The sequence below is a fragment of the Silene latifolia genome, chromosome 11, assembly GCF_048544455.1.
Source record: "Silene latifolia isolate original U9 population chromosome 11, ASM4854445v1, whole genome shotgun sequence".
In the NCBI taxonomy this organism is placed as follows: Eukaryota; Viridiplantae; Streptophyta; class Magnoliopsida; order Caryophyllales; family Caryophyllaceae; genus Silene; species Silene latifolia.
Genome location: NC_133536.1, coordinates 28982847 through 29003139, shown reverse-complemented (window position 1 = coordinate 29003139; position 20293 = coordinate 28982847). Strand labels below are relative to the sequence as shown.

Genomic DNA, 20293 nt, shown 5'->3' with positions numbered 1-20293 from the left:
AAAAAGAGACATTAGAAAAAAAAATAGTCAGAATAAATGAAGTGTGAACAAGAAAGTAAAAAAATAGAACACTTGTTGAAGTCCAGATACCCAACAAAATAACTGCATTCTTTCATTTCTCTTAAGGTAGAGAAGGTAGAGAAGTTGGCTACTACACAAAGGAAATGTAGCCAAAGGTGAAGGAGATAAGGGAACTTTTCTTTGAGCATTATTAACTACCTCCTAAGTTCAAAAAACGCAGTGCGCACTGAGGGCGATAAGGGCCATGGCGAGTTGGCGACAACGTGCAAGGCGTGGGCATCACAGACACGAAGCAAACTTCTTTTACAAAACGAATCTATATTTCAAAATGTGATTTTGTGCAACAATATCCTATTAGATTTTCAACTTTAAAGTGGGCTGCATGTAAACTGTAAAGTAGTAAAACCTAGGGATTCTGTGGGGAAAGAGAAGGGCATAATAAAATGGAGTATTATTTTAAACTGAGGCAACCCCAGCACCCTTTTATGCAGAGACTTGAATATCAAAACATATGCTAACCAATTTCTACGACAACATAAAATATCTCAAAAAGAAAGCCAGATAAAGTATCTCCTTAGCATTGATAAAAAAAACCTTTACATTCTTCTTCAATTCACCTCACTACCAATCGCCTAATCCTCCTTATCCACCCAAAAAATAAGGTTTCATCTGAACTTTAGATAAACAAAAGCGGCTATCAGATTACAAATTTTTATGACACAAAATGGAATGCTTTTACAATTTCCCATTTTTCTAAGAACCAAGCATCATGTAAATCAATACTTTTTTTCTCTTTCAAACCCTCCTTCCCCCCTAAAATGAATATATAGAACTACCAACTATCTACTTCAAAAGTAAGTTTAGTTGTCAATTGACATGTGGATTCATTAAGGTTTAGATTGACTCATAGTTCAGACAAAATTCAAGTTTATAAAGGAATATTCATGATATCATACATTGAATGATGTGCGGATGACAGAAAATTCTCCAAGCGTCACCTATACTGTAAAGCGCTCATTAAGTTTCTTAACGTTATCAACGACATCTGAAAGAGGAAAAACAAAATGCCAAAAAACAATTAAAAGCAAATACTCCGTATGATATAGTGTATGCATATAAACCAACAAAACCAAGCTTAGGCCAAAACAAGAAGTCGGAAGCAGCCTCAAAAAATCAATAAAGTGAATATCTTTGTAGCACGTCAAACGAATATAAGAAAAGATAAACACCTTGCAGCTCAAGTTGCGAGGATTCAACAAAGATCGTCTAAGCAAGAAAAGATAACCTAGAACCTCCACCTCCACACCAACCCAGTGCCTCGGCCCTCGAGTACTGCCAGACTCCTGGAAATGGCAAGGTAATGGGGGTCAGATATATGCAACATTTCCCCGAGTCAACAACATAAAGAGGTTATTTCATAACCCATAATGAATTTTGTATCAAGAATTACATTGAATGAATGTTACTATAATACTTCATAGTTCATACTAAAAAAAAAAATACAACCACTTGAGTAAGCCAATGACTTTACGGCTCCATTAGACATGAATTTATTCCACCAAAAACAAATTTGAAACACAAAATTCCGAATAGTTCACACTTATGCCTGTTAAATAAAAAAAAAAAAAAAAATCCTACTCCAAGCTATCCATGGAATAAAATGACTTTGACCTCACTCCTGCTGTTTAAAACAAACATCAACTCATGGATGGACAGAAACTCAGCACTTCTATCTTCCGAAAACGGAAAATACCATATTCCAAAAAAGCTAATCCCATATAGTGCGATAAAATGGGAAAGTGTGATAAATAAATGGAAAACAAAAAAGTTTAATTGCTTATGTACAGTAGGAGGAAGCACATGCCAAAATTCAAATTTAGTTTCGTCATTTTATTTGCGTTTCGGCTATCTTTGCAAAGCCTGATATACATATTTTGTGTCTTTAAACCTAAACTAAATCAAAAGTGAAGGTGGCGAAATCATTGCTGTAAAAGAACTTACTCAAGGTGACGAAGTAGAATTTCCCGCCAGGATTTCCTCTAATTTGTAAGGACTCCCGCACTTGACCGGCATTACTAAAATTGGTACAGATCAATAAATCTCAGTATATCACTAATGATGGGATACTGTCACTTTAATTGAGAGTACATTGTCCCTGCCCCAATTTGGCGAAATGATAGGTGCAAGTTGGAAGTATAGCAACATAAGCGGACATGGTCTATCATATATTTAGAAATGGTGGACCAACCATAGTATTTATTACACAACTGGCGAAAATGATTGAAAACACCATGTCTAATGTAAACTAATTAGTGAGCAACAGGCGGCAAGAAGGCAAAATGACCAACGATGAGGTAACTAATCGTTTCGATGTCTTGATTTTGTTAATTGCAGCTATTTTTTATGGTGTTCGTTTCATTGATTTGTGTATCTTTTTTGCAAAATGTTAAGTGTATACGGAGTATAGGACTAACACTACAGGCACAAAGACATGTAAACCCAATAAGGACAAATAACAAAAAAAATGTGAATAAGGAGTAAATAACGTGTTCTGGCCAAGAGGAGCTCTAAGAGCCAGCTGGTTTATCAAAAGTGAGGCATTCACCCCCCGCCTTCTCAATGCGAGCACCATCCGTCTCAGTGAACCTCAAGTCACACACCTTGAGTGTCGGGACCTCATAAACTCTAACATCATCAGTCGCTGCTGCGAGTCTGCGACCACAACCACAATCTTACCATCCTTCTTAATATTAACCAACAACACATCAGCAACTCAGCATTTACACACAAAACAAGAAAATCTCAGGCATGCATGCGGCATAGCAGATGCATTTATTTTGGGAAGAGGAAGATACTCATAAAACAAACAAATCAATAAGACAAATTGCGTACCCAGGAAAGGTAAAGATATCAAATAAACCCAGTAATCGAAAAACAAAAAGGAAAAATGTACTGACCTCTGATGTGAAACAGCCAAACAATTGCAGCGCTGACGAAGAAGAAACGCAGGTTGAAGACGATGAATCCGGAAAAAGCAATCGCACAATAAAATTGATGAAATAGAGAGAAGAATTCAGGAGAAGAACAAGGAGAAAAGGGTAGAAAGGGGAAAACGCAGAAGAAGATTCAGTAGAACAGGTTGATTTTGAAAAAGAAAAAAGGAAAACGCAGAAGAAAGAAAATCGCATGATAAAGAGAGGTAGAAAGGGGGAAAGCTGTATATTAATGACGTTAGGAGTGGCAGGGAAGTAATAAGAATAAAAGGTAGGGACAGATTTGGCAAAATACCTTAGAATCACTGTTACAGCTACAGTAACCCATCTTTGGGATTTTTAAAGAGTATGGATTTAATATGCTTTTTTTATGGATACGACACGTGGCAATCATGGGTAAGACGGTCTTACATAAGAAAATGGTAAAATAACTACTATTTGTTACTATCTTTCAACTTCTGTTGGTCACTTGTGAAAAAACATGTTTTTCAACAATTCTTCCATCTTGGCAAATCCTTCATGTTGTGAGGTCCGAGCAAGTTGAATAAGCAGACACAAAACTTATTCTTCACTAATCCTCTGTGATGTACAGTTGTACACCATATACTCACTCGCAAAAAAAAAATGTGAGTAACATTAAAATTAAATAATCCTTTTTAATGTAAACCATATGCGAACATAAATCAAAGCAAATAAATATTTTGTGAGTAACAGAAATTGAATAAGAGAAATATACGAAGAATAAAATTGATAAAAGCAACAAAAATACTTCGTACCTTGTAAGTTGTTACATATGACTATGGGGTAGGTAGTAGGTAACTAAAGGTTCTCTAAACCCAATATATATATATATATATATATATATATATATATATAGAGGCCGGATCCGGTGAGGCACCTCATTATGGCGAGGCGGCCGGTCTCACCAAATTCCTCATTATGGTGAGGCAAGATCCGGTGAGTCCACCTATATATTTGAGTCCATGAGTCCATAAAACAATATCACGCACTATACAATACAATATCACGAATTTTTTTTTTTCGAATTTTTTTTTTTTCAAATTTTTTTTTTCGAATTTTTTTTTTCAATTTTTTTTTCGAATTTTTTTTTTCAATTTTTTTTTTCAAATTTTTTTTCCGAAAAAGTTTTTTTTTTTTTTTTTTTTTTTTTTTTTTTTGAATCTCATACCTATTTTGTGAATCTCATACCTTATTCAGTGAATCTTTAAGGCTTGTTTTGTGAAACTTGATCATCATAATTGGTTAAAATCACCTATTTCGCTCTTTTCTTTATTAGGTGAATCTCAGACTTTGTTTTGTGAATCTCAGACCTTGTTCAGTGAATCTTAGAACTTGTTTTGTGAAACTTGGTCATCATAAGTGGTTAAAATCACGTTTTTTCCTCTTTTCCTTATTTTGTGAATCTCATACCTTAGTCAGTGAATCTCAAGACTTGTTTTGTGAAACTTGATCATCATAAGTGGTTAAAAATCACCTATTTTGCCCTTTTCTTTATTAGGTGAATCTCAGACTTTGTTTTGTGAATCTCAGACCTTGTTCGGTGAATCTTAGAGCTTATTTTGTGAAACATGGTCATCATAAGTGGTTAAAATCACGTTTTTTGCTCTTTTCCTTATTTGGTGAATCTCAGACCTTATTTTGTGAATCTCATACTTTATTCAGTGAATCTTAAGGTTTGTTTTGTGAAACTTGATCATCATAAGTGGTTAAAATCACCTATTTTGCTCTTTTCTTTATTAGGTGAATCTCAGACTTTGTTTTGTGAATCTCAGACCTTGTTCAGTGAATCTTAGAGCTTGTTTTGTGAAACTTGGTCATCATAAGTGGTTAAAATCACGTTTCTTGCTCTTTTCCTTATTTGGTGAATCTCAAGCCTTATTTTGTGAATCTCATACCTTATTCAGTGAATCTTAAGGCTTATTTTGTGAAACTTGATCATCATAAGTGGTTAAAATCATCTATTTTGCTCTTTTCTTTATTAGGTGAATCTGAGACTTTGTTTTGTGAATCTCAGAGCTTGTTCAGTGAATCGTAGAGCTTGTTTTGTGAAACTTGGTCATCATAAGTGGTTAAAATCACGTTTTTTTGCACATCTGATTACGGATTTCGCTAACTCATCCTCAATGTTAATGTATTTAAGTTTAATACACTAGATTCTTAAATTAACTAGGCTATATGAGATTCGAACTCATACCTTTGTGCAAGATTTGCACATTGCTCTCCCATTTGAGCTAATAGCCGTTAAGATATACGAGTACATAACAAAGATTAAATAAGGGGAACCTTAAGCTAATAGCCTTTAGATATGCAACAATGAAAAGCCTAACTTGCGATTGAGTGTCAATGTGATGAACAGCCCTAGATTCATTACCATATGACTCCGTGATTGTAGAACGGGCATCAGGAACGAACTTCTGAAAGTCTCTCTCACAGCTGCCTGAACGGGCATCAGGAATGAACAGCCCTAGATTCATTACACAATGTAACCTCCAGTTTTTGAATTTGCATCCACCAAATCAATAGCAGCAAAGAAGAAGTTGCTGTGGAAAAGTGACCATCATACATATTAACATACAGTGACACAAAAGAGTCCTGCTTCCATGTTTTCAAGGTCACCAAATTTATCAGACACTAAAGTACCCAAATATTTTTTCAGATATGTGGCTGAATACATGGGGTCAAGCATGCCCAAACAAACCTCTCAAATAAGAACAAACATAAGGATAAAGATGTATTATTTCAAAAAATTCCACCCAAGATATACTGCTTTGCAAGTGGGCAATCTTCGTAAATCTTCAAGGCTTTTCGATGATTTTCTGATTCATCTTTGGATATAACTGAATCATACAACAATGAGAAAAAGTATGATCGCAGGAACAAAGAGAATAGGAACAATGCAATTTTTCGGCCCTCGACCACAAAGAATTAGTTTAAATCTAACATGCAGACTTATTAGCAACACAATCACAATGTTTCCTTACCCCTGTTCCACTGCAAGGGGCATCCAAAGAGAACTCTATCACGTGAGTTGATACCCAAAGACCTTGGGAAGCTAAAGATACAATTAACCGAGATAATTGTATCAATATTCATCCATCTTAAGAACCAAATATACAGTTTCATGCATAATGATTTAAAACAAATTAAGTAATATCCCAACCTCGCGGCCATCATAGTTTATAACTATTGTATTTGTCACCCCCATGCGGCTAATGTTAGCTGTTAGAGAAGGAAGCCTTTCATTGTTGCATCCATAGCAAGACTCACACTAGGTATTGAACTAGTATTTGCATCCTGGATTTCTTTGATGGTGTAAAAAAACTAATAAAAGTAAGCAATAAGAAAAATGTGTGAATTGTATATTGCAACAACTCCGATATATGTTCTTTTTTCAACTCGACGATTAATAAATCTTTGCTAAATCAAAATTAGGAATTATATAATCGAAGCGGAGTTAACCATACTCCTTATAAGCAGGTTAACTAAATAAGCAAGAAAATCAAATTCTAGTAAAGAAAGGCAAAGGAACATACAAAGAAGCGGAGAAATCGACTCCAATTGATTTTATGCGTTCCTACCGTGCTCGATTATTCTCAAAAAACGATCAAAACCTGAAGAAGAACAACAATAATTTAACGAATTAAATAAGTCGATTGAAAATTAGGGTGAGAAATACGGAATGAAAGCAAGATGAATCGAAATGTAAATTAGTAGATCGAAAATACATAATTTGCGTATGATAATGGCAGTAGAAAAGCTCACTGATAATGGCGGTCGAAAGCTCAATGAAAATGAAGATCGAAAAGCTCGGTAATGGCGAAGACGTAGTTGGTTCAGTAGCTGAGTTGAAGATAGAGAAAGAGGACGCTGGAAATGAGGAGTTTTGAGGGGAAATGTTTAGATGGTTGGGATTATATATTGGGACACGTGGCAACATCCGGTGAGTTTATAATATATAGATCTGACGGTTTAGAATGAGTCCAGCCGCCTCACCCTAAGTAGGGTGCCTCACATGATTCAATCTCTCTCTCTCTATATATATATATATATATATATATATTGGAATTTAAATTTGAAAAAGAAAGTTAAGATGGAAAGCCAAAACACACTCTAAATCTTCTTTGACACTTATTTAAATTATGGTGAAAATAATACACACCACGAAAAAAGATGGAAATTACACATCAAATCAACTGCAATATCGAAAATTATGAGTGAATCTCCAATACAATACAGCTAAATGTCGGTATCAACTACTCGTATATATATATATGTCATGATTGTAGGGATATTCTTTCCGATTTTGAAAATCACACGATTAAATGGATATGGTGTTAATTAATTTAGGTAGCTGCGTGATTTTAGGAATGGTTGTTGCTTAATTGTTGGAAAAATAAGTATATAAATCTTCATTTTCTTTATTAATTTGACCTTATAATGTCAAATTACTTTCAAAATATTCACTTGCCTTGTTTGACTAAATACAAGTTTGATTTTCATATTATTATTATTATTTTATAAATTTGTAATAATTAACAATTAAGTAAAAATTACAAATCGGAAAAAATTGTATTATTTATTCTAACTTAGAATAAATAATTTTGTAAAGAATAATTTGATAGAGATTGTTGTGATAATATTTCAATAATATTTTGTATAATCGATTTGATTTGGGCGAGATTTTTGGCGAACTGAAATTGGCAAGATTTGTGATTATTATTCTCATACTTAAATAGATCCGGATTTGAAGGGGTTTATACTTTTGAGATTTAAGGTAACTTTTGAAACTTGATTGGGAAGATTACAATTATCATTGTAAAAAAAAAGGAAAGGAATATAAATGGTTGAAATATGGGTTTAAATTCGAGATATGTGGCTGTTTTGAAGCAATTTTTAAAAGTTGACGTTTTGTTTTGACAATTAAAGACGTGGATTGCTTAGAATATACTGTAATACTTTAGAAGGAAACTAATTAAGAAAATATAAATCGATTCCATAAATTTCGTTTTCAAAAAAAAAAATATATAAAATAATTCCATAAATATCTCCTAAAATCAAGTCAAAATTGTTTCCATGATTGGGCCTTTAAATATTTGGATGACACGTGGCAAGGAATTGGGGCGTGACACGTGGCAATCAAAGAGGCAACCGGTTATTGCTTTAATATAATATATATGATATGATATATGATATGATTAGTTAAACTACCGTGTGTACTGGGCTGTCTAGCCTTTTTATATTATTTATAGATAGAGGTGAGGGCTCATTAGTTAAATTGCCATGCGTACTGGGTTGTCTAACCTTTTTATATTATTTATAGATTTATAGATTAACTCACGTAAGTAAGGACTAGTTTAAACTCGACTTATCAACTCGATTAATTGTTCGACTCGACTCGATCCATTGTTAAAATATGATAAGTAAAACATTTGAATCCGACATAAGCCGGCCAATTTTTCAATTGTTGTTGTACTTGTATTTTCAATCTTCTCTTCTCTGTATTTTCTCTCTAGAATAACCACCCCCAAAGTGTTCAAGGATGATGATGATGGTTCGATTCAATACAGGTAACCATTTTCGAATTTACTCTTCTCAATCTCATTTTCATTCTAAATCTCAATCTCAATCTGGGTTTTACTCCATTTTTGTTAATTCTGCTAATCGTGTTGTTGCCAATCCCCAATTATTTCTCGATTCTGTTAGAGAACAATGTCGATCTGGGTTTTCTAGCATTGATGTTCCTGTTTCGATATTTCATCAATTGAACTCTCTTTGTCCTCGCCCTTCTATTATCGTCTTTACTAAGCTCTTTACTGCCATGTCTAAGATTCAACCCAACCCCCCTTTCTCTACTGTCATTACTCTCTCTAATCACCTTGAACTGTCCGGTCTCCGCCCCGATAGCCATTCCATTGGTATTCTCGCCAAGTGTTATTGCTCCTTGGGCCGTCTTGATTTTGCCTTCTCTCTTTTGGGTAGGAACCTTAAGCTTGGATATCCACCTAATATTGTCTTTGTCACCACCTTATTCAATGGACTTGTTGATTCTCATAAGGTGGACCAAGCTGTTAATTTATTAGATAAAACCGTCAAACTTGGGATACAACCCTCCCTTGTTAATTACAGTTCTATGTTTAAGGGTCTTTGTCGCTCCGATGACAGTGCTGGAACTCTTCGTTTGCTTCAGCATATGGAGTCTACTGCCCCCTTTAAACCCAATGTTGTCATTTATAACACCATCATTCATACTCTTTGTAAAAACAAATTGTTACCTCAAGCACTTAGTCTTTTCAAGGAGATGACAACCAAGAACATTTCGCCCAACGTTATCACATACACTAACTTGATTCGAGGACTCTTTAGTTTAGGGCATTGGAATCATGCTAAGGTATTGTGGACTGAGATGTTGGCCAACAACATTGCTCCGAACGTACACACCTACAACATCCTAGTCGACATGTACTGCAAAGAAGGAAATGTCCATGAAGCAAGGGCTATTTTCGGACTCATGTCTAAGAGAGGTGTGCACCCGACATTTTTACTTACTCTACTTTGTTGGATGGGTACTGTTTTCGCGGAGAGATGGATGCGGCAGAAAAGCTCCTTGATATCATGGTGAAAGATAGTGTTGTGCCTAACGTTGTGACTTTCAATAGCTTAATCAATGGATATTGCAAGTCTAAAAACTTTGACAAAGCATTGGAGATGCTCTTAGACATGCATCTTAAAAGAACCCTTATAACCCCAGATGTGTTCACTTATAACGCCATTATGGATGCCTAGTGCAAGGATGCGAGACTCCAGCTTGCACTCCAGCTTTTTAAAGATATGCAAGATCAAGGCGTGAAACCCGATGTGGTCACTTACAATTTATTGCTTGACGGACTTTTAAAGGATGCACAGATTGATACGGCGATCTCCTTAGGTAAAGAGAGGGACAAAAATGGAGTGGCCCCTGATATTTTTACTTTTAATATTATAATTAATGGTCTTTGTGAAGCTGGACGACTAGTTGAAGCAGTAAAGGTATTTTCTTGTATTGTAGCCAAGAGGTTGGGGCCAGATGTAACTACCTACACTACAATGATCAAAGGGCTATGTAGGCAAGGGTTGTTAGGTGATGCAACAAAACTATTAAAGGAGATGGCGGACAATGGATGTCCTCCAAATGAACGCACCTACAATACAATTCTTCAAGGATTTCTCAAAGCTAGTGATATTGCCACGGCTTTGGATCATCATCGTGTTATGAGGAGGCAAGGATTTGCTGCTGATGCGCACACTGCTTCTTTATTTCTTGGCTTGCTCACTGCTCGTAATGTTGGTGATAAAGACAAAGCTTTGCTTCAAAAGCATTTTCTGGATTATGAAGGTAGGTGGCTCTTTGTTGTTTTGATAGTAAAGTTTTTGAACGGACTAATGGAGGCTATGGCATATGTTCCATTCAACTTTGCTTAGTATTTATGAAGTTGTTGAGACTGCTCTTTATACTCCTAAATCTATGCGATTGCTTTATTTCTAGGGTTAATTAATGAGAATACTCCAAACTAATAGGGTGCTTCTCAAAATACTCTAAACTATATTTTAACTACCAATATACCCAACTTTTATACCCCTCTTCTTTTGGTAGAACAAGTGGAAGGGCTACCTGTTAAGCCGGTTTCTTTCACTTTTAACCCATTTTTTTTTCTTAAATTCCGATATACTCTATGAACTCCATTAACCTTCTCCAAAACACTAATCTTCTGCAAACACCATGTATAAACAAAAAAAAACACCATTGATAAAGAGAGAGAGAGAGAGAGAGCGAGCGAGCGAGAGACTTAACAGTTATAAACCCTTTATCTATGAAAATTCGAGAGCATAAATTAAACCTTCTCCTTGACTAAGTAATAACCCCTTGATCTATAGTTTTTGCTGCTTCATTAACTTCTAATGGCGTTGTTGCCATACATTTGCCATCTGCTCCATGATTAATTTCTATTGACATTTTTACTAAAACAAAACGCCATTAATTTTTTCTCCAAAACACCATCTTCTTCTAAACACCATAGATAATCTCCTATTCTTATAAACTCCACTTATTATCTTCTCCAAAACTACCAGTTATTTCTAGGGTTTTGCTAATTGTTTACTTTGATTGAAGAATGTTTACTTTGGGAAAAACAAATAGTCTTTTGTTATAAATTTTGGGATCTGGATAATTTTTCTTTGTTTTGTAATTGTAATTAATAAATATCTAAATGAATCTGTTAGCATAAATAAATTTCAAAGTTGTATCATATTTGGATGAATCTGGGTTTTGCATTTCGAGTATATGTTGTGGGAATTGACTCAATTGGTTGTGGATGAAACTGAACCGTCATAGATTCAATTAGGTGCATTATGAATATATTCGGAATCGTTGGTACATGTTCATAAGATACAAACATTAGAAAATGCTAATAAGCTGGAGATGAAGAAATAAAGTCTGATAATGTTGGGAAGGAAGAAGAGGAAGATGAAGATAAAGGAGAATGGTGGGACCTGGCGAACTTTTACCTGCTGCAATAGGTTAAGAAAAGACTAATTCTATTAAAAGAAAAAGGGCGTAAAAGTTGGGTATATTGGTAGTTAAAATATAGTTTGGAGTATTTTGAGAACCACCCTAATAGTTCAGAGTATTCCCGTTAAATAACCCTTATTTCTAAACTCTGTACTTAATGTTCATATCATTTGGTGCATATTGAAGTTCTTTTTTTGTTTTTAAGAAGTGTTTTTTATTGAACCTTGCTTGTTTACTGATTTTCAGGGGAAGAGAAGAGAGAAGGGATGAAGCAAATTGTGATTGGAAATCAAGAAATTGAGTGATTTCCAAACAAAAGTGTAATTAGGTAAGATGAGTGCTACACCCACCTACAATAGGTGGGTAGCATTACAACTCAAAAGAATTTGATCATGACTTTCTTAGGTAAGATGAGTGCTACCCAAATCGATCAGCACTTCTCTGTACAGAGAAGTGAAGTGTAGGGACTGTCTCCTTACAATATCCTAAATGATAGCCTTTGTTAAGCTTGGTGGATTAAAAGAGCTGTCAAGCTGCTCTTTTTCATTCTAGCCACAGGGTTGCTGGGCCTGGGCGGAATTGATAACTACAATATATAATGATCAAAAGGCTATGCTGTCTTAATGGCAGATCCATGTCCATTTTTTTTAGAATATTTCTTCTTTTTAATTGAATAAAATGCAACATTGACATGGATTTTCTCTTTTAAGACAAACTTGTTGGGATTGAGGATTTGAGGCTATGATGTTGTGGAAATTTGAAATCAGCAAAACTAATGAAAGTATTTTTGTAAATAGTGCTTTGAGTGGGTAAGATAGATAAATGCAAAGATGTCAACCTTAAATATTCTAAAGGGTTACTGCACTAGAGACTATATAGGAAATTAGTAAGTCCCCCTATTTTAGTTCTGGTCAGTGCTGCTGAATTTTACTGCATCAAATTTGTCCTTGGTGATTTAGAACCAACACTTTGACCTATAATACCTTTTGGGCGGCCTATATTACATGGGTGCCATTCATCTATATCCTCATGGTATTAAATCTTGTTTAGAGACTTGCTCACGATACACCGCCTGTCTCAGTCTTTGCACCATAAACACCACTGGTACAACCATTTAATGCCATCGTTGCAATGCTCAGAACATTGATAGTGCGGTCACAGTTTGGCGTTGACCCCCCCTCCAAGCTTAAAGCCATGCACGATGTCCTTAGTGTTCTGCATGCTTAATGCCCTCTATCTGAAATTGTTGCTGTATATATGAAACTTCCATACTTGCTGATTAGGATTGTTTTCTTGTTTCCAACTTTTAATTTCATGATCTATTTCGTTGCAAAACAGGTCCGATTCCTTACCAAGATTTACCGTCCTAACATTGATAAGATTTACCTATTCCTCTTGTAGACACACTGCTTATTGATATGTTGTATTTAATGGGAGTTTTTTAATCTTTATCTGGTGCAGCTTGGAAGAATATGCTTAGACATTCTTAAAGATAAATGGAGCCCAGCTCTTCAAATCCGTACTGTATTGTTGAGGTAAATCGTTAAATCCTTTTGAAGTTATAATTCTTTTTATTTTGTGACTTCATATTTTGTTTTACTTGATCAGACTTTAAACAACAACAACATCACCCCAGTGCCTCAATGGCTCCCGCAAATTGCATGTACTCAGTCTTTCCCTTGTGTTAGCAACACAAAGAGGCTGTTTCCAAATGACCCAAGATGAAAATTGCGTTGAAAACTACAGTACATCGAATGACTAGTACTTCACAATATAAAGAAACGCAGTCACTTTAGTGAGCCATTTCACTTGATCAGACTTTCTTACTAATTAAATGTAGTCGTCAAATGAAGTGGTGTTATGAATTTATGATAAGATTGTTAATAAATGTGGGTGATTGTTATAAAGATATTTAAGGGAGCACATGCTTAGATACAGCTTTCGTGTTGTTCGTCAAATTGTACTTGGTAAACTTAGTGATATATATAGAAAATGCGTTGCAATGCTTACAATGTATACGATAGAAAGTCATAAACAATACGTATGTTGTTTTGGACCAATGACAATTATTGTTTCCTCGAATCAGCATCCAAGCTCTATTGAGTGCCTCCAACCCAGATGATCCCTGTCTGAGAATGTTGCAAAGCATTGGAAAAGTAACGAAGTTGAAGCTGTGGAAACAGGTTGGTCTAAATTCCTCTTCCTTTCTATTGTTTTTTGTGGGTAAAACCCAAGTTCTTAGACTTACATTTAACGCTCTTCCTTCCCATTGATTTTTGCGGGAAAAACCCGAGTTCTAAGACCATACATGGCGTCTTACATTCTTACTCATGACTCCATGAGTGGTCCTTTGTAATGTAAAATACACCACTATAGACTGGTTTGGAAACAAATATAGGCGCGACTAATGTATCCACAAAGAATGCACAGGCCCAAATACAAAAAGGCTTTTTCCAGACGATTTATCTTGAAAGCTGCGTTGAGACTCCTTAAGAGTTGCATATTAGTGAGCCATTTTCCTTTATTTCATCGTATTTTAGTAACCTCATAGCGAGTGTCTATCTCCGGGTTGGAACAGAAAAATCTATATGACAATGCCAATTTTTATTCTTGTGATAATAGTTTTCGGTACTGTATGTTTACACTGGAGTCTGTACACACTCTATTTCCAGCAAAGGAATGGACGCGCTCGTATGCGACAGGTTCTTGACAGGCGGATCTGATCGCTTCAGTTGGATTTCTGCTTTGTATGTTGAAACTAAAAATGATGCCACCCATTTTCTAATGGACATGGAAAGGAAAACATGTGACAGTGCGATTCTCATAACAGTCATAAAACAAATGCCTTTGATCTTTGTACTATCATTCACTATTGTAATACTTATTTTAAAAAACTTTCAACGTGATCTTTTTGTTCTATTTTACCATTGTTGATCGAGAGTATTTTAGTTGAAGAGTTGTGTTGAGTTTCCTGGTGACACTTCCGCTAAGGCTGAATCAGAATAGAGCTGGTGACGGTAACTTTGATTGAGCTAAGACACGTTTTTGGATCCCTTCTCATTTGTCTACTTTTCGCCATTATGATTTGAGTGTTACTTGAAAGTAACTGGAGAAGCCAGTGCTGTTACTGCATGTGGACTGTATAATAGCTTCTTCAGATACACTCTCTTGTTTCTCGTCTTTTTCTTTATTCCAATGGGAGGCAACTTGGAGGAAGAAGAAGAACAAGCACCAGAACCATAGCTCTCCTTGCTCAGCCCATTGCCATTGCTCATCATAGTCATAGATGATGTATCAACCGGAGCTGACAGCTTGCACCTCTTATTGCTCTTCAGAGCCATCAGCTTGGCGGCTACTTCAGCAATAGGAACATTGTCATCGTCAGGGTTCAAGCAGTTGTTGAAGCTGATAGTTCTAATTGAAGTAATTGAACATTCTTGCCAGTTGAGCAATTTTAGGTCTTTGATTGTTTCAGCCAGAGTGGCAACTGCTTTGCTTGATAATGTCGATGACGGAATGTCATCCTTGAGTGTTGAGCGCGCTGGATTTATTGGCTCAGTGATTGCTTCAACAGCTTCTTCAGCCAACTGTCATATGAAAACACAACATTCCTTCAGTTGTCTTAATAGTAAGATCGATTCTTAATAATGGCAAAGCATTCTGTCCATGTTGATTAACTAAATCGGCTCATTTATTCTTTTATGTCATTGCTCAGCATGATGCATCAGGCACAATTAACATTAAAAATGTTTCATGAATTGGATGCTACGTTCACATAGAATTAGAAAAAACTTGATCAAAAGTCGAATGAAACAGAAAAAAGTACTGAAATTACCTTCCTGTGGCTGAGTTTTTTGTAGCCGTGGATTGAGATTATCTACAGAAAGGAAAATTAATAATCAAATGGAGTCACTAACAGAAAGTTCAACATACAGAACCAAATTATTACAGAAATTTCGTTAACTGATGAGAACTTCAAAGATACTACAAACTATAATGTCCAGATTCTCAAAATTGCCGATGAACAGTTCAATAAGCAGTAGACGCTAAACATGCAAATTATGATACAAAAAAACATGAGGCGTAGAGGAAACACAAAAAAACGATCGCTAAAGCAAATTTTCGTATCAACTCGAAACTCTTAAAAATTGAATATACAAAATTAAAACGCAATGAAAGGTTGAATAACCAATCAATTAGTGCCTCAAGTCACTGAAAACACCTGAGCTTGTTTAAATTAGGCATATGCAATTAAACTTAAAAAATCAAAATCGAGCTACAAATTACGGGTGAAACAGTTTCGGAGTATATTAATACGAACAGCTTAATTTTTTTTCTTCACAAAAATCTTTCAAATTAGCAGCAAATTTTGGTAAGAAACTCACAATAGGATAACAAATTTCGCAAACTATCAAATATAAATTCGTAGAAATCTAAAGTGAAAAAGAAATTAAAATCGAGAAACAACTTAAGTTGAAAACAGTTTCAGTGTGTGCAACAGCTTGAGTTTTCCTTCTTCAAAATCCTTCAAATTAACAACAAATCCTGTTATAAACTAACAATCACGCTGATGAATTTCGCAAACTATGAAATCAACCGAAACAGATTTGGATTCGTTCAATTCGTCTCGCTAAAGTAGTTGCGAATCTATCAATTACTTCAGCTAATTAAAATTGAGTTGATTAACAAACACGAACACGAACATGAAACGTACATGTACATCATAAGAGCATTACAGCTAACAACAGAGCAAAATAACCTCAAATAAACTGTTAAATGTACATCAATTCTCTCATAAATTTCCAGATATTATTAAGTAAGCTTCAATATATATGAACTCTTCGCTATTTCAGCTAGCTCAATAAAATAATAATTTCAGCGCGAAAATTCGAAATTAAGGTGATAAATATACTATACATTTTATGAATAATAAACAATCGAATCTCATAAAAATGGAGAAAACATGAAGAAAATGAAGGAGAAAGAGAGTGCGAACTTTGTTAAGATGATCGGCGGTGAGCTTTTGAGTTTCGCGAGTGCGGAGGAATTCGAGGTAAGTTTCCAGAGTGAACACCTTCTTCAATTTAGAATTCTTCGTATCATGATGATGATGCATTTGAGTGTTCTGATCATTGTGGTGGAGCTCGTGTGGTGCAACTATGGCGGTTATCTCCATTGTTTCTCTCTCTCTTCTCAGATTTTTTCTGCTTTGTTTCTCTCTCTCTAACTCGTTGAGAAATGAGTATTGGGGACGCAACTTTTAAAAGAGAGTAACCGTATGTAATCACCATCATTGTTACATACGGAATACGGTTTTACATCGTATGATTTTAAAATTCTTACTCAATTTTTTTTTTCAATTAACCTCGGGTAAGACCGGTTTACACAAATATAGCCATACAAGGTAATTGAATTTAAGTATAATGGATAAAAATAGTTACTAGAAGAAGAGTTCTTTGCCAAAATAGGCGTTTTTCACCAATTAATTATCAAAATGGGTCGATTTTGAAATTTATTACCCAAAATGGGTCCACGTCAACACCGAAGCTAGGCTCGGATCCAAGTCGCCATGTCGGTCAGCGACCTAACCCAAAGAGTAACCAAACCTGAGTTTTGCAGTTTCCGGACACAAAATGCCGAGGGGGCTGGCGTAGGGATGTCAATGGATCGGGTTCGGGTCGGGTGAAACCTCATCCGTCATTCATCCGTCCTTTTAAAATCTCATCCAACCCGTCCGTCATCCGTGAAACATATCATCCGTCATCCATCCATCCATCATCCATGGATGAAACGGGTGGATCGGGTGATAAACGGGTGTTATGTATTTATATATTTCAAGTTAAAAAAAATGATGAATTTTTTTCTCAACAAAAATAAAGTTAGATAATTGTTTTAGTTTAACTTTATAGTGGGTAGGTTCACAAAATATCTATATTGAGAGTAGAAAAATATGAAAATTTAAATATTTTATATCTTAATAATGTGTTATTTATAAAAAAAATTAAATAAAAAGTAATAAAATCGGGTGATGGATGGATGGCGGGTGGATGGCGGGTGGAATTTCTTCACCCAACCCATCCATCATCCATCGTCCGTTTCATCCGTCATTCATCCATCATCCATTTAAGTCGGGTTTTCATCCATCTTTTAGGATCGGGTGGATCGGGTTTTGATGGATGCGGGTGAAATTGACTTTCCTAGGCTGGCGAGTGGCGACTTGGTTTTTATTTTATTTTTGAATGATGAACACAAGGAATGGGAGGATTAAGCTATGTTTTTAGCCCAACATCAAGTCGCCAAGCGAGGTGGCGATTTGATTCCTCAGCCCAGGTTCGATGAATCCGATCCTACGTGGACCTATTTTGAGTAATAAATTTCAAAATTGACCCATTTTGATAATTAATTGGTGAAAAACGCCTATTTTGGCAAAAAATTCCTAGAAGAATCCGTTTTGCAATTCGCCTTACTAATACATTTGCGATATTTAGTTAGTAATTTCAATTTAAATTACTTTTAAATAATCTCGGGTTTTGAGCATTTTTTTTCTTTAAATTAGAGACGCAAAATATAGGTTAAATTCTCAGTAAGTACTCCCTCCAATCCGCTATTTTCTTTCCTTTTAATGTGGGCAAAAGGATTAAAGGTGAGAGTATTAGTCAGAAAAATTGAAGGAAGTATTACGTATTTCGTAAGTCCGTAACTAATAGAGTTGGTGGCCCTAATTGGGTGGAGTGGTGCCATCGTGGTGTCTTGATTTGGGGCATGGGCCCAGGGGCGGATCCAGAGTTTAAAATCTGGGGTAGCAAAAAAAAATTAGCCCATTTAGGATATATATGTCAATAAATCTTAGAATTTAGAAAAATATACAATGCATAACTTGTTTAATGTAATTCACAATATGTATACACCGCTTATATAATAACTTAAAATTTTGTTACTTCCCAACTAAAATATTCAATACATGTTATATTTATTACTAATTTATGATTTATTAGTTTTTTTTTTTGTTTTCTAATTCATCGACTAAATTTTTTATCTTGTAATTTAGCGAATTTTTATTTTTTCATACTTGCTCTGTAAAAAAATATCCACTTCATAAGAGTTTTCATAAGAGTTGAACTTGGGACCATTTGTGGGAAAACAAAGCTTTTACCACTGAATCACATAATGTTTGTTCTATATTTGATGCATTGATATGTATTTATCCACTATTCGGTAATATTTTGGGTAGCAAAAATCGATCTACTTAACCAATTTTTTTTACGTTTGGGGTAGCGGACGCCACCCCTTGCTACCAGGTGGGTCCGCCCCTGCATGGCTGAAAGAGTTAAGACATACTCTGTGTTTGGAAATAGGATCCAACACTCAATCTAATTTTTCTGACTCTGTGAACGAAGAAAGAAACTCCTCTTGATTACTCATTCCTCAATGAACAATTAACATTATACTCATCATAGGTGGCAGATGGTCTCTTTTAGAAAGAGTGTATCCGTCTTAAGATTAAAACGATCAAATAATATTCTACATGACTAGTTAGGAAAATTATTTTGCTAGTCTCTAGGAATTCTGCTTTTGTCATATCTGTTCTATTTAACATGTATTAATTTAAAACGAATATACACATTTTAAATAAGAATTTGTGCTAGGTGGTGGAAGGTAAAGCGAAAATCAAACTTATTCGAAAATTTGTGATAAAACCAAATTTTATTGAAGATATATTGAATAAAACTTTGGTATAAATGATGAATGAGTAATCAAGACGAGTGCGTATCTACAATCTCAACCTATTTAGAGCAAATTCAATGGTTGAATAATTATCTACTAGCCTAACTTTGCCACATTAAATTTTAAGCTACAATAATTTTAAGATATAAATTACACCAATGGTGTAGCAAATATACTGATATGCATTTATTTGGCCATTTCCCATCTTCATTCTCATGCATTTTGACTCCATTTAAGACGGTTTTGCATGTCTTTGCTTGCATTTTGTGTCCCGATTCCCTATCCTATCTACTTATGCATTGCCTTGCAGGATTTGAAACGGAAACGAGGGAATAAGAGCAAGCAAGACGGGATTAGATGTAATACCCGCCCTGTTTAAGGACCTGTTGACTGACCTATTGACCGAAGGAGAGCCTTAGCAAGGCATACGGGAGAGGTTAGTAGACCAACGTTGCTTGTTACTCGACCTAGTTAGGGTCACTCGCCGAGTAGCTTGGATACTCGACCGAGTAGGGGGTACTCGGCCGAGTATGTCTATACTCGACCGAGTACCACGTCAGTTAACGTGTTATTATAAAATGCGAGATCGTAAACTCAATTCACTTTTCGACGACCCTTTTCTCTTTCTAACCCTAATCTCTCTCCTCCCAATTATCTCTCATCACCCTATACTCTCACATGGCCTTGACACTAACCCAAGAAGGGATATGGTTTATGCTTGAAGTCATCGAGTCGGGTTGTCGCCGTTACCGGCATCGATCGGTATCTCAAGGTGAGTTTGTGTTTCGTCGTCATCTTTCAGTAGATCTTGAATAGTCTAGTAATAGGATGTGGTTGCTACTTGTAGGATTCATCACGGAGTCTTGCGTGGCTTGTTTGTTGGATGCACTTACATGGAATAGCGAAAAGATAGGGTTTCCATACTCAGTTGTCTATTTAATTAATTTAAGATGAATTATTGTGCTGCATGATTGATATCGTAATTGGA

At 35.4% G+C, this 20293-nt stretch overlaps 2 protein-coding genes and 1 long non-coding RNA gene across 12 annotated transcripts; 1 reads left to right on the top strand and 2 right to left on the bottom strand.

Moving 5' to 3' along the window:
- Positions 1-499: 499 nt before the first annotated feature.
- Positions 500-2725, bottom strand: LOC141614125 (uncharacterized). The gene is made up of 3 exons (XR_012529312.1): positions 2568-2725; positions 2023-2096; positions 500-1066 (listed from the first exon to the last, which is right to left on the bottom strand). It is a non-coding gene; the product is annotated as an uncharacterized LOC141614125 (long non-coding RNA).
- Positions 2726-8406: 5681 nt separating this feature from the next.
- On the top strand, positions 8407-14633 carry LOC141611471 (pentatricopeptide repeat-containing protein At1g63150-like). 10 transcript variants are annotated; one of them, XM_074430010.1, is made up of 5 exons: positions 8407-9960; positions 10081-10407; positions 11827-11908; positions 13042-13115; positions 13667-14633. In XM_074430010.1, the coding sequence occupies exon 1, from the start codon at positions 8575-8577 to the stop codon at positions 9652-9654; it is 1080 nt and encodes a 359-aa protein (XP_074286111.1). In that variant the 5' UTR covers positions 8407-8574; the 3' UTR covers positions 9655-9960; positions 10081-10407; positions 11827-11908; positions 13042-13115; positions 13667-14633. The 10 variants fall into 10 exon arrangements, 9 of the variants coding, with proteins under 9 accessions (XP_074286111.1, XP_074286108.1, XP_074286112.1 ...); XM_074430007.1 differs by having other exon boundaries at positions 8407-10407; positions 13667-13763; positions 14253-14633; XM_074430011.1 differs by having other exon boundaries at positions 8407-10407; positions 13667-13763; positions 14203-14633.
- LOC141611473 (uncharacterized) lies at positions 14333-16820 on the bottom strand. The gene is made up of 3 exons (XM_074430016.1): positions 16577-16820; positions 15416-15457; positions 14333-15167 (listed from the first exon to the last, which is right to left on the bottom strand). The coding sequence occupies exons 1-3, from the start codon at positions 16754-16756 to the stop codon at positions 14673-14675; spliced, it is 717 nt and encodes a 238-aa protein (XP_074286117.1). The 5' UTR covers positions 16757-16820; the 3' UTR covers positions 14333-14672.
- Between the last annotated feature and the right edge of the window lie 3473 nt (positions 16821-20293).

Excerpts from the sequence above, each read along its gene's own strand:
- LOC141611471 (XM_074430010.1), top strand. The coding sequence starts at position 8,575 with ATGATGATGATGGTTCGATTCAATACAGGTAACCATTTTCGAATTTAC.
- LOC141611473 (XM_074430016.1), bottom strand. The coding sequence starts at position 16,756 with ATGGAGATAACCGCCATAGTTGCACCACACGAGCTCCACCACAATGAT. Across the intron at positions 15,458-16,576 it reads CCGCCGATCATCTTAACAAA|ATAATCTCAATCCACGGCTA; the intron begins GTTCGCACTCTC and ends TCCTTTCTGTAG. Across the intron at positions 15,168-15,415 it reads AAAAACTCAGCCACAGGAAG|TTGGCTGAAGAAGCTGTTGA; the intron begins GTAATTTCAGTA and ends TTCATATGACAG.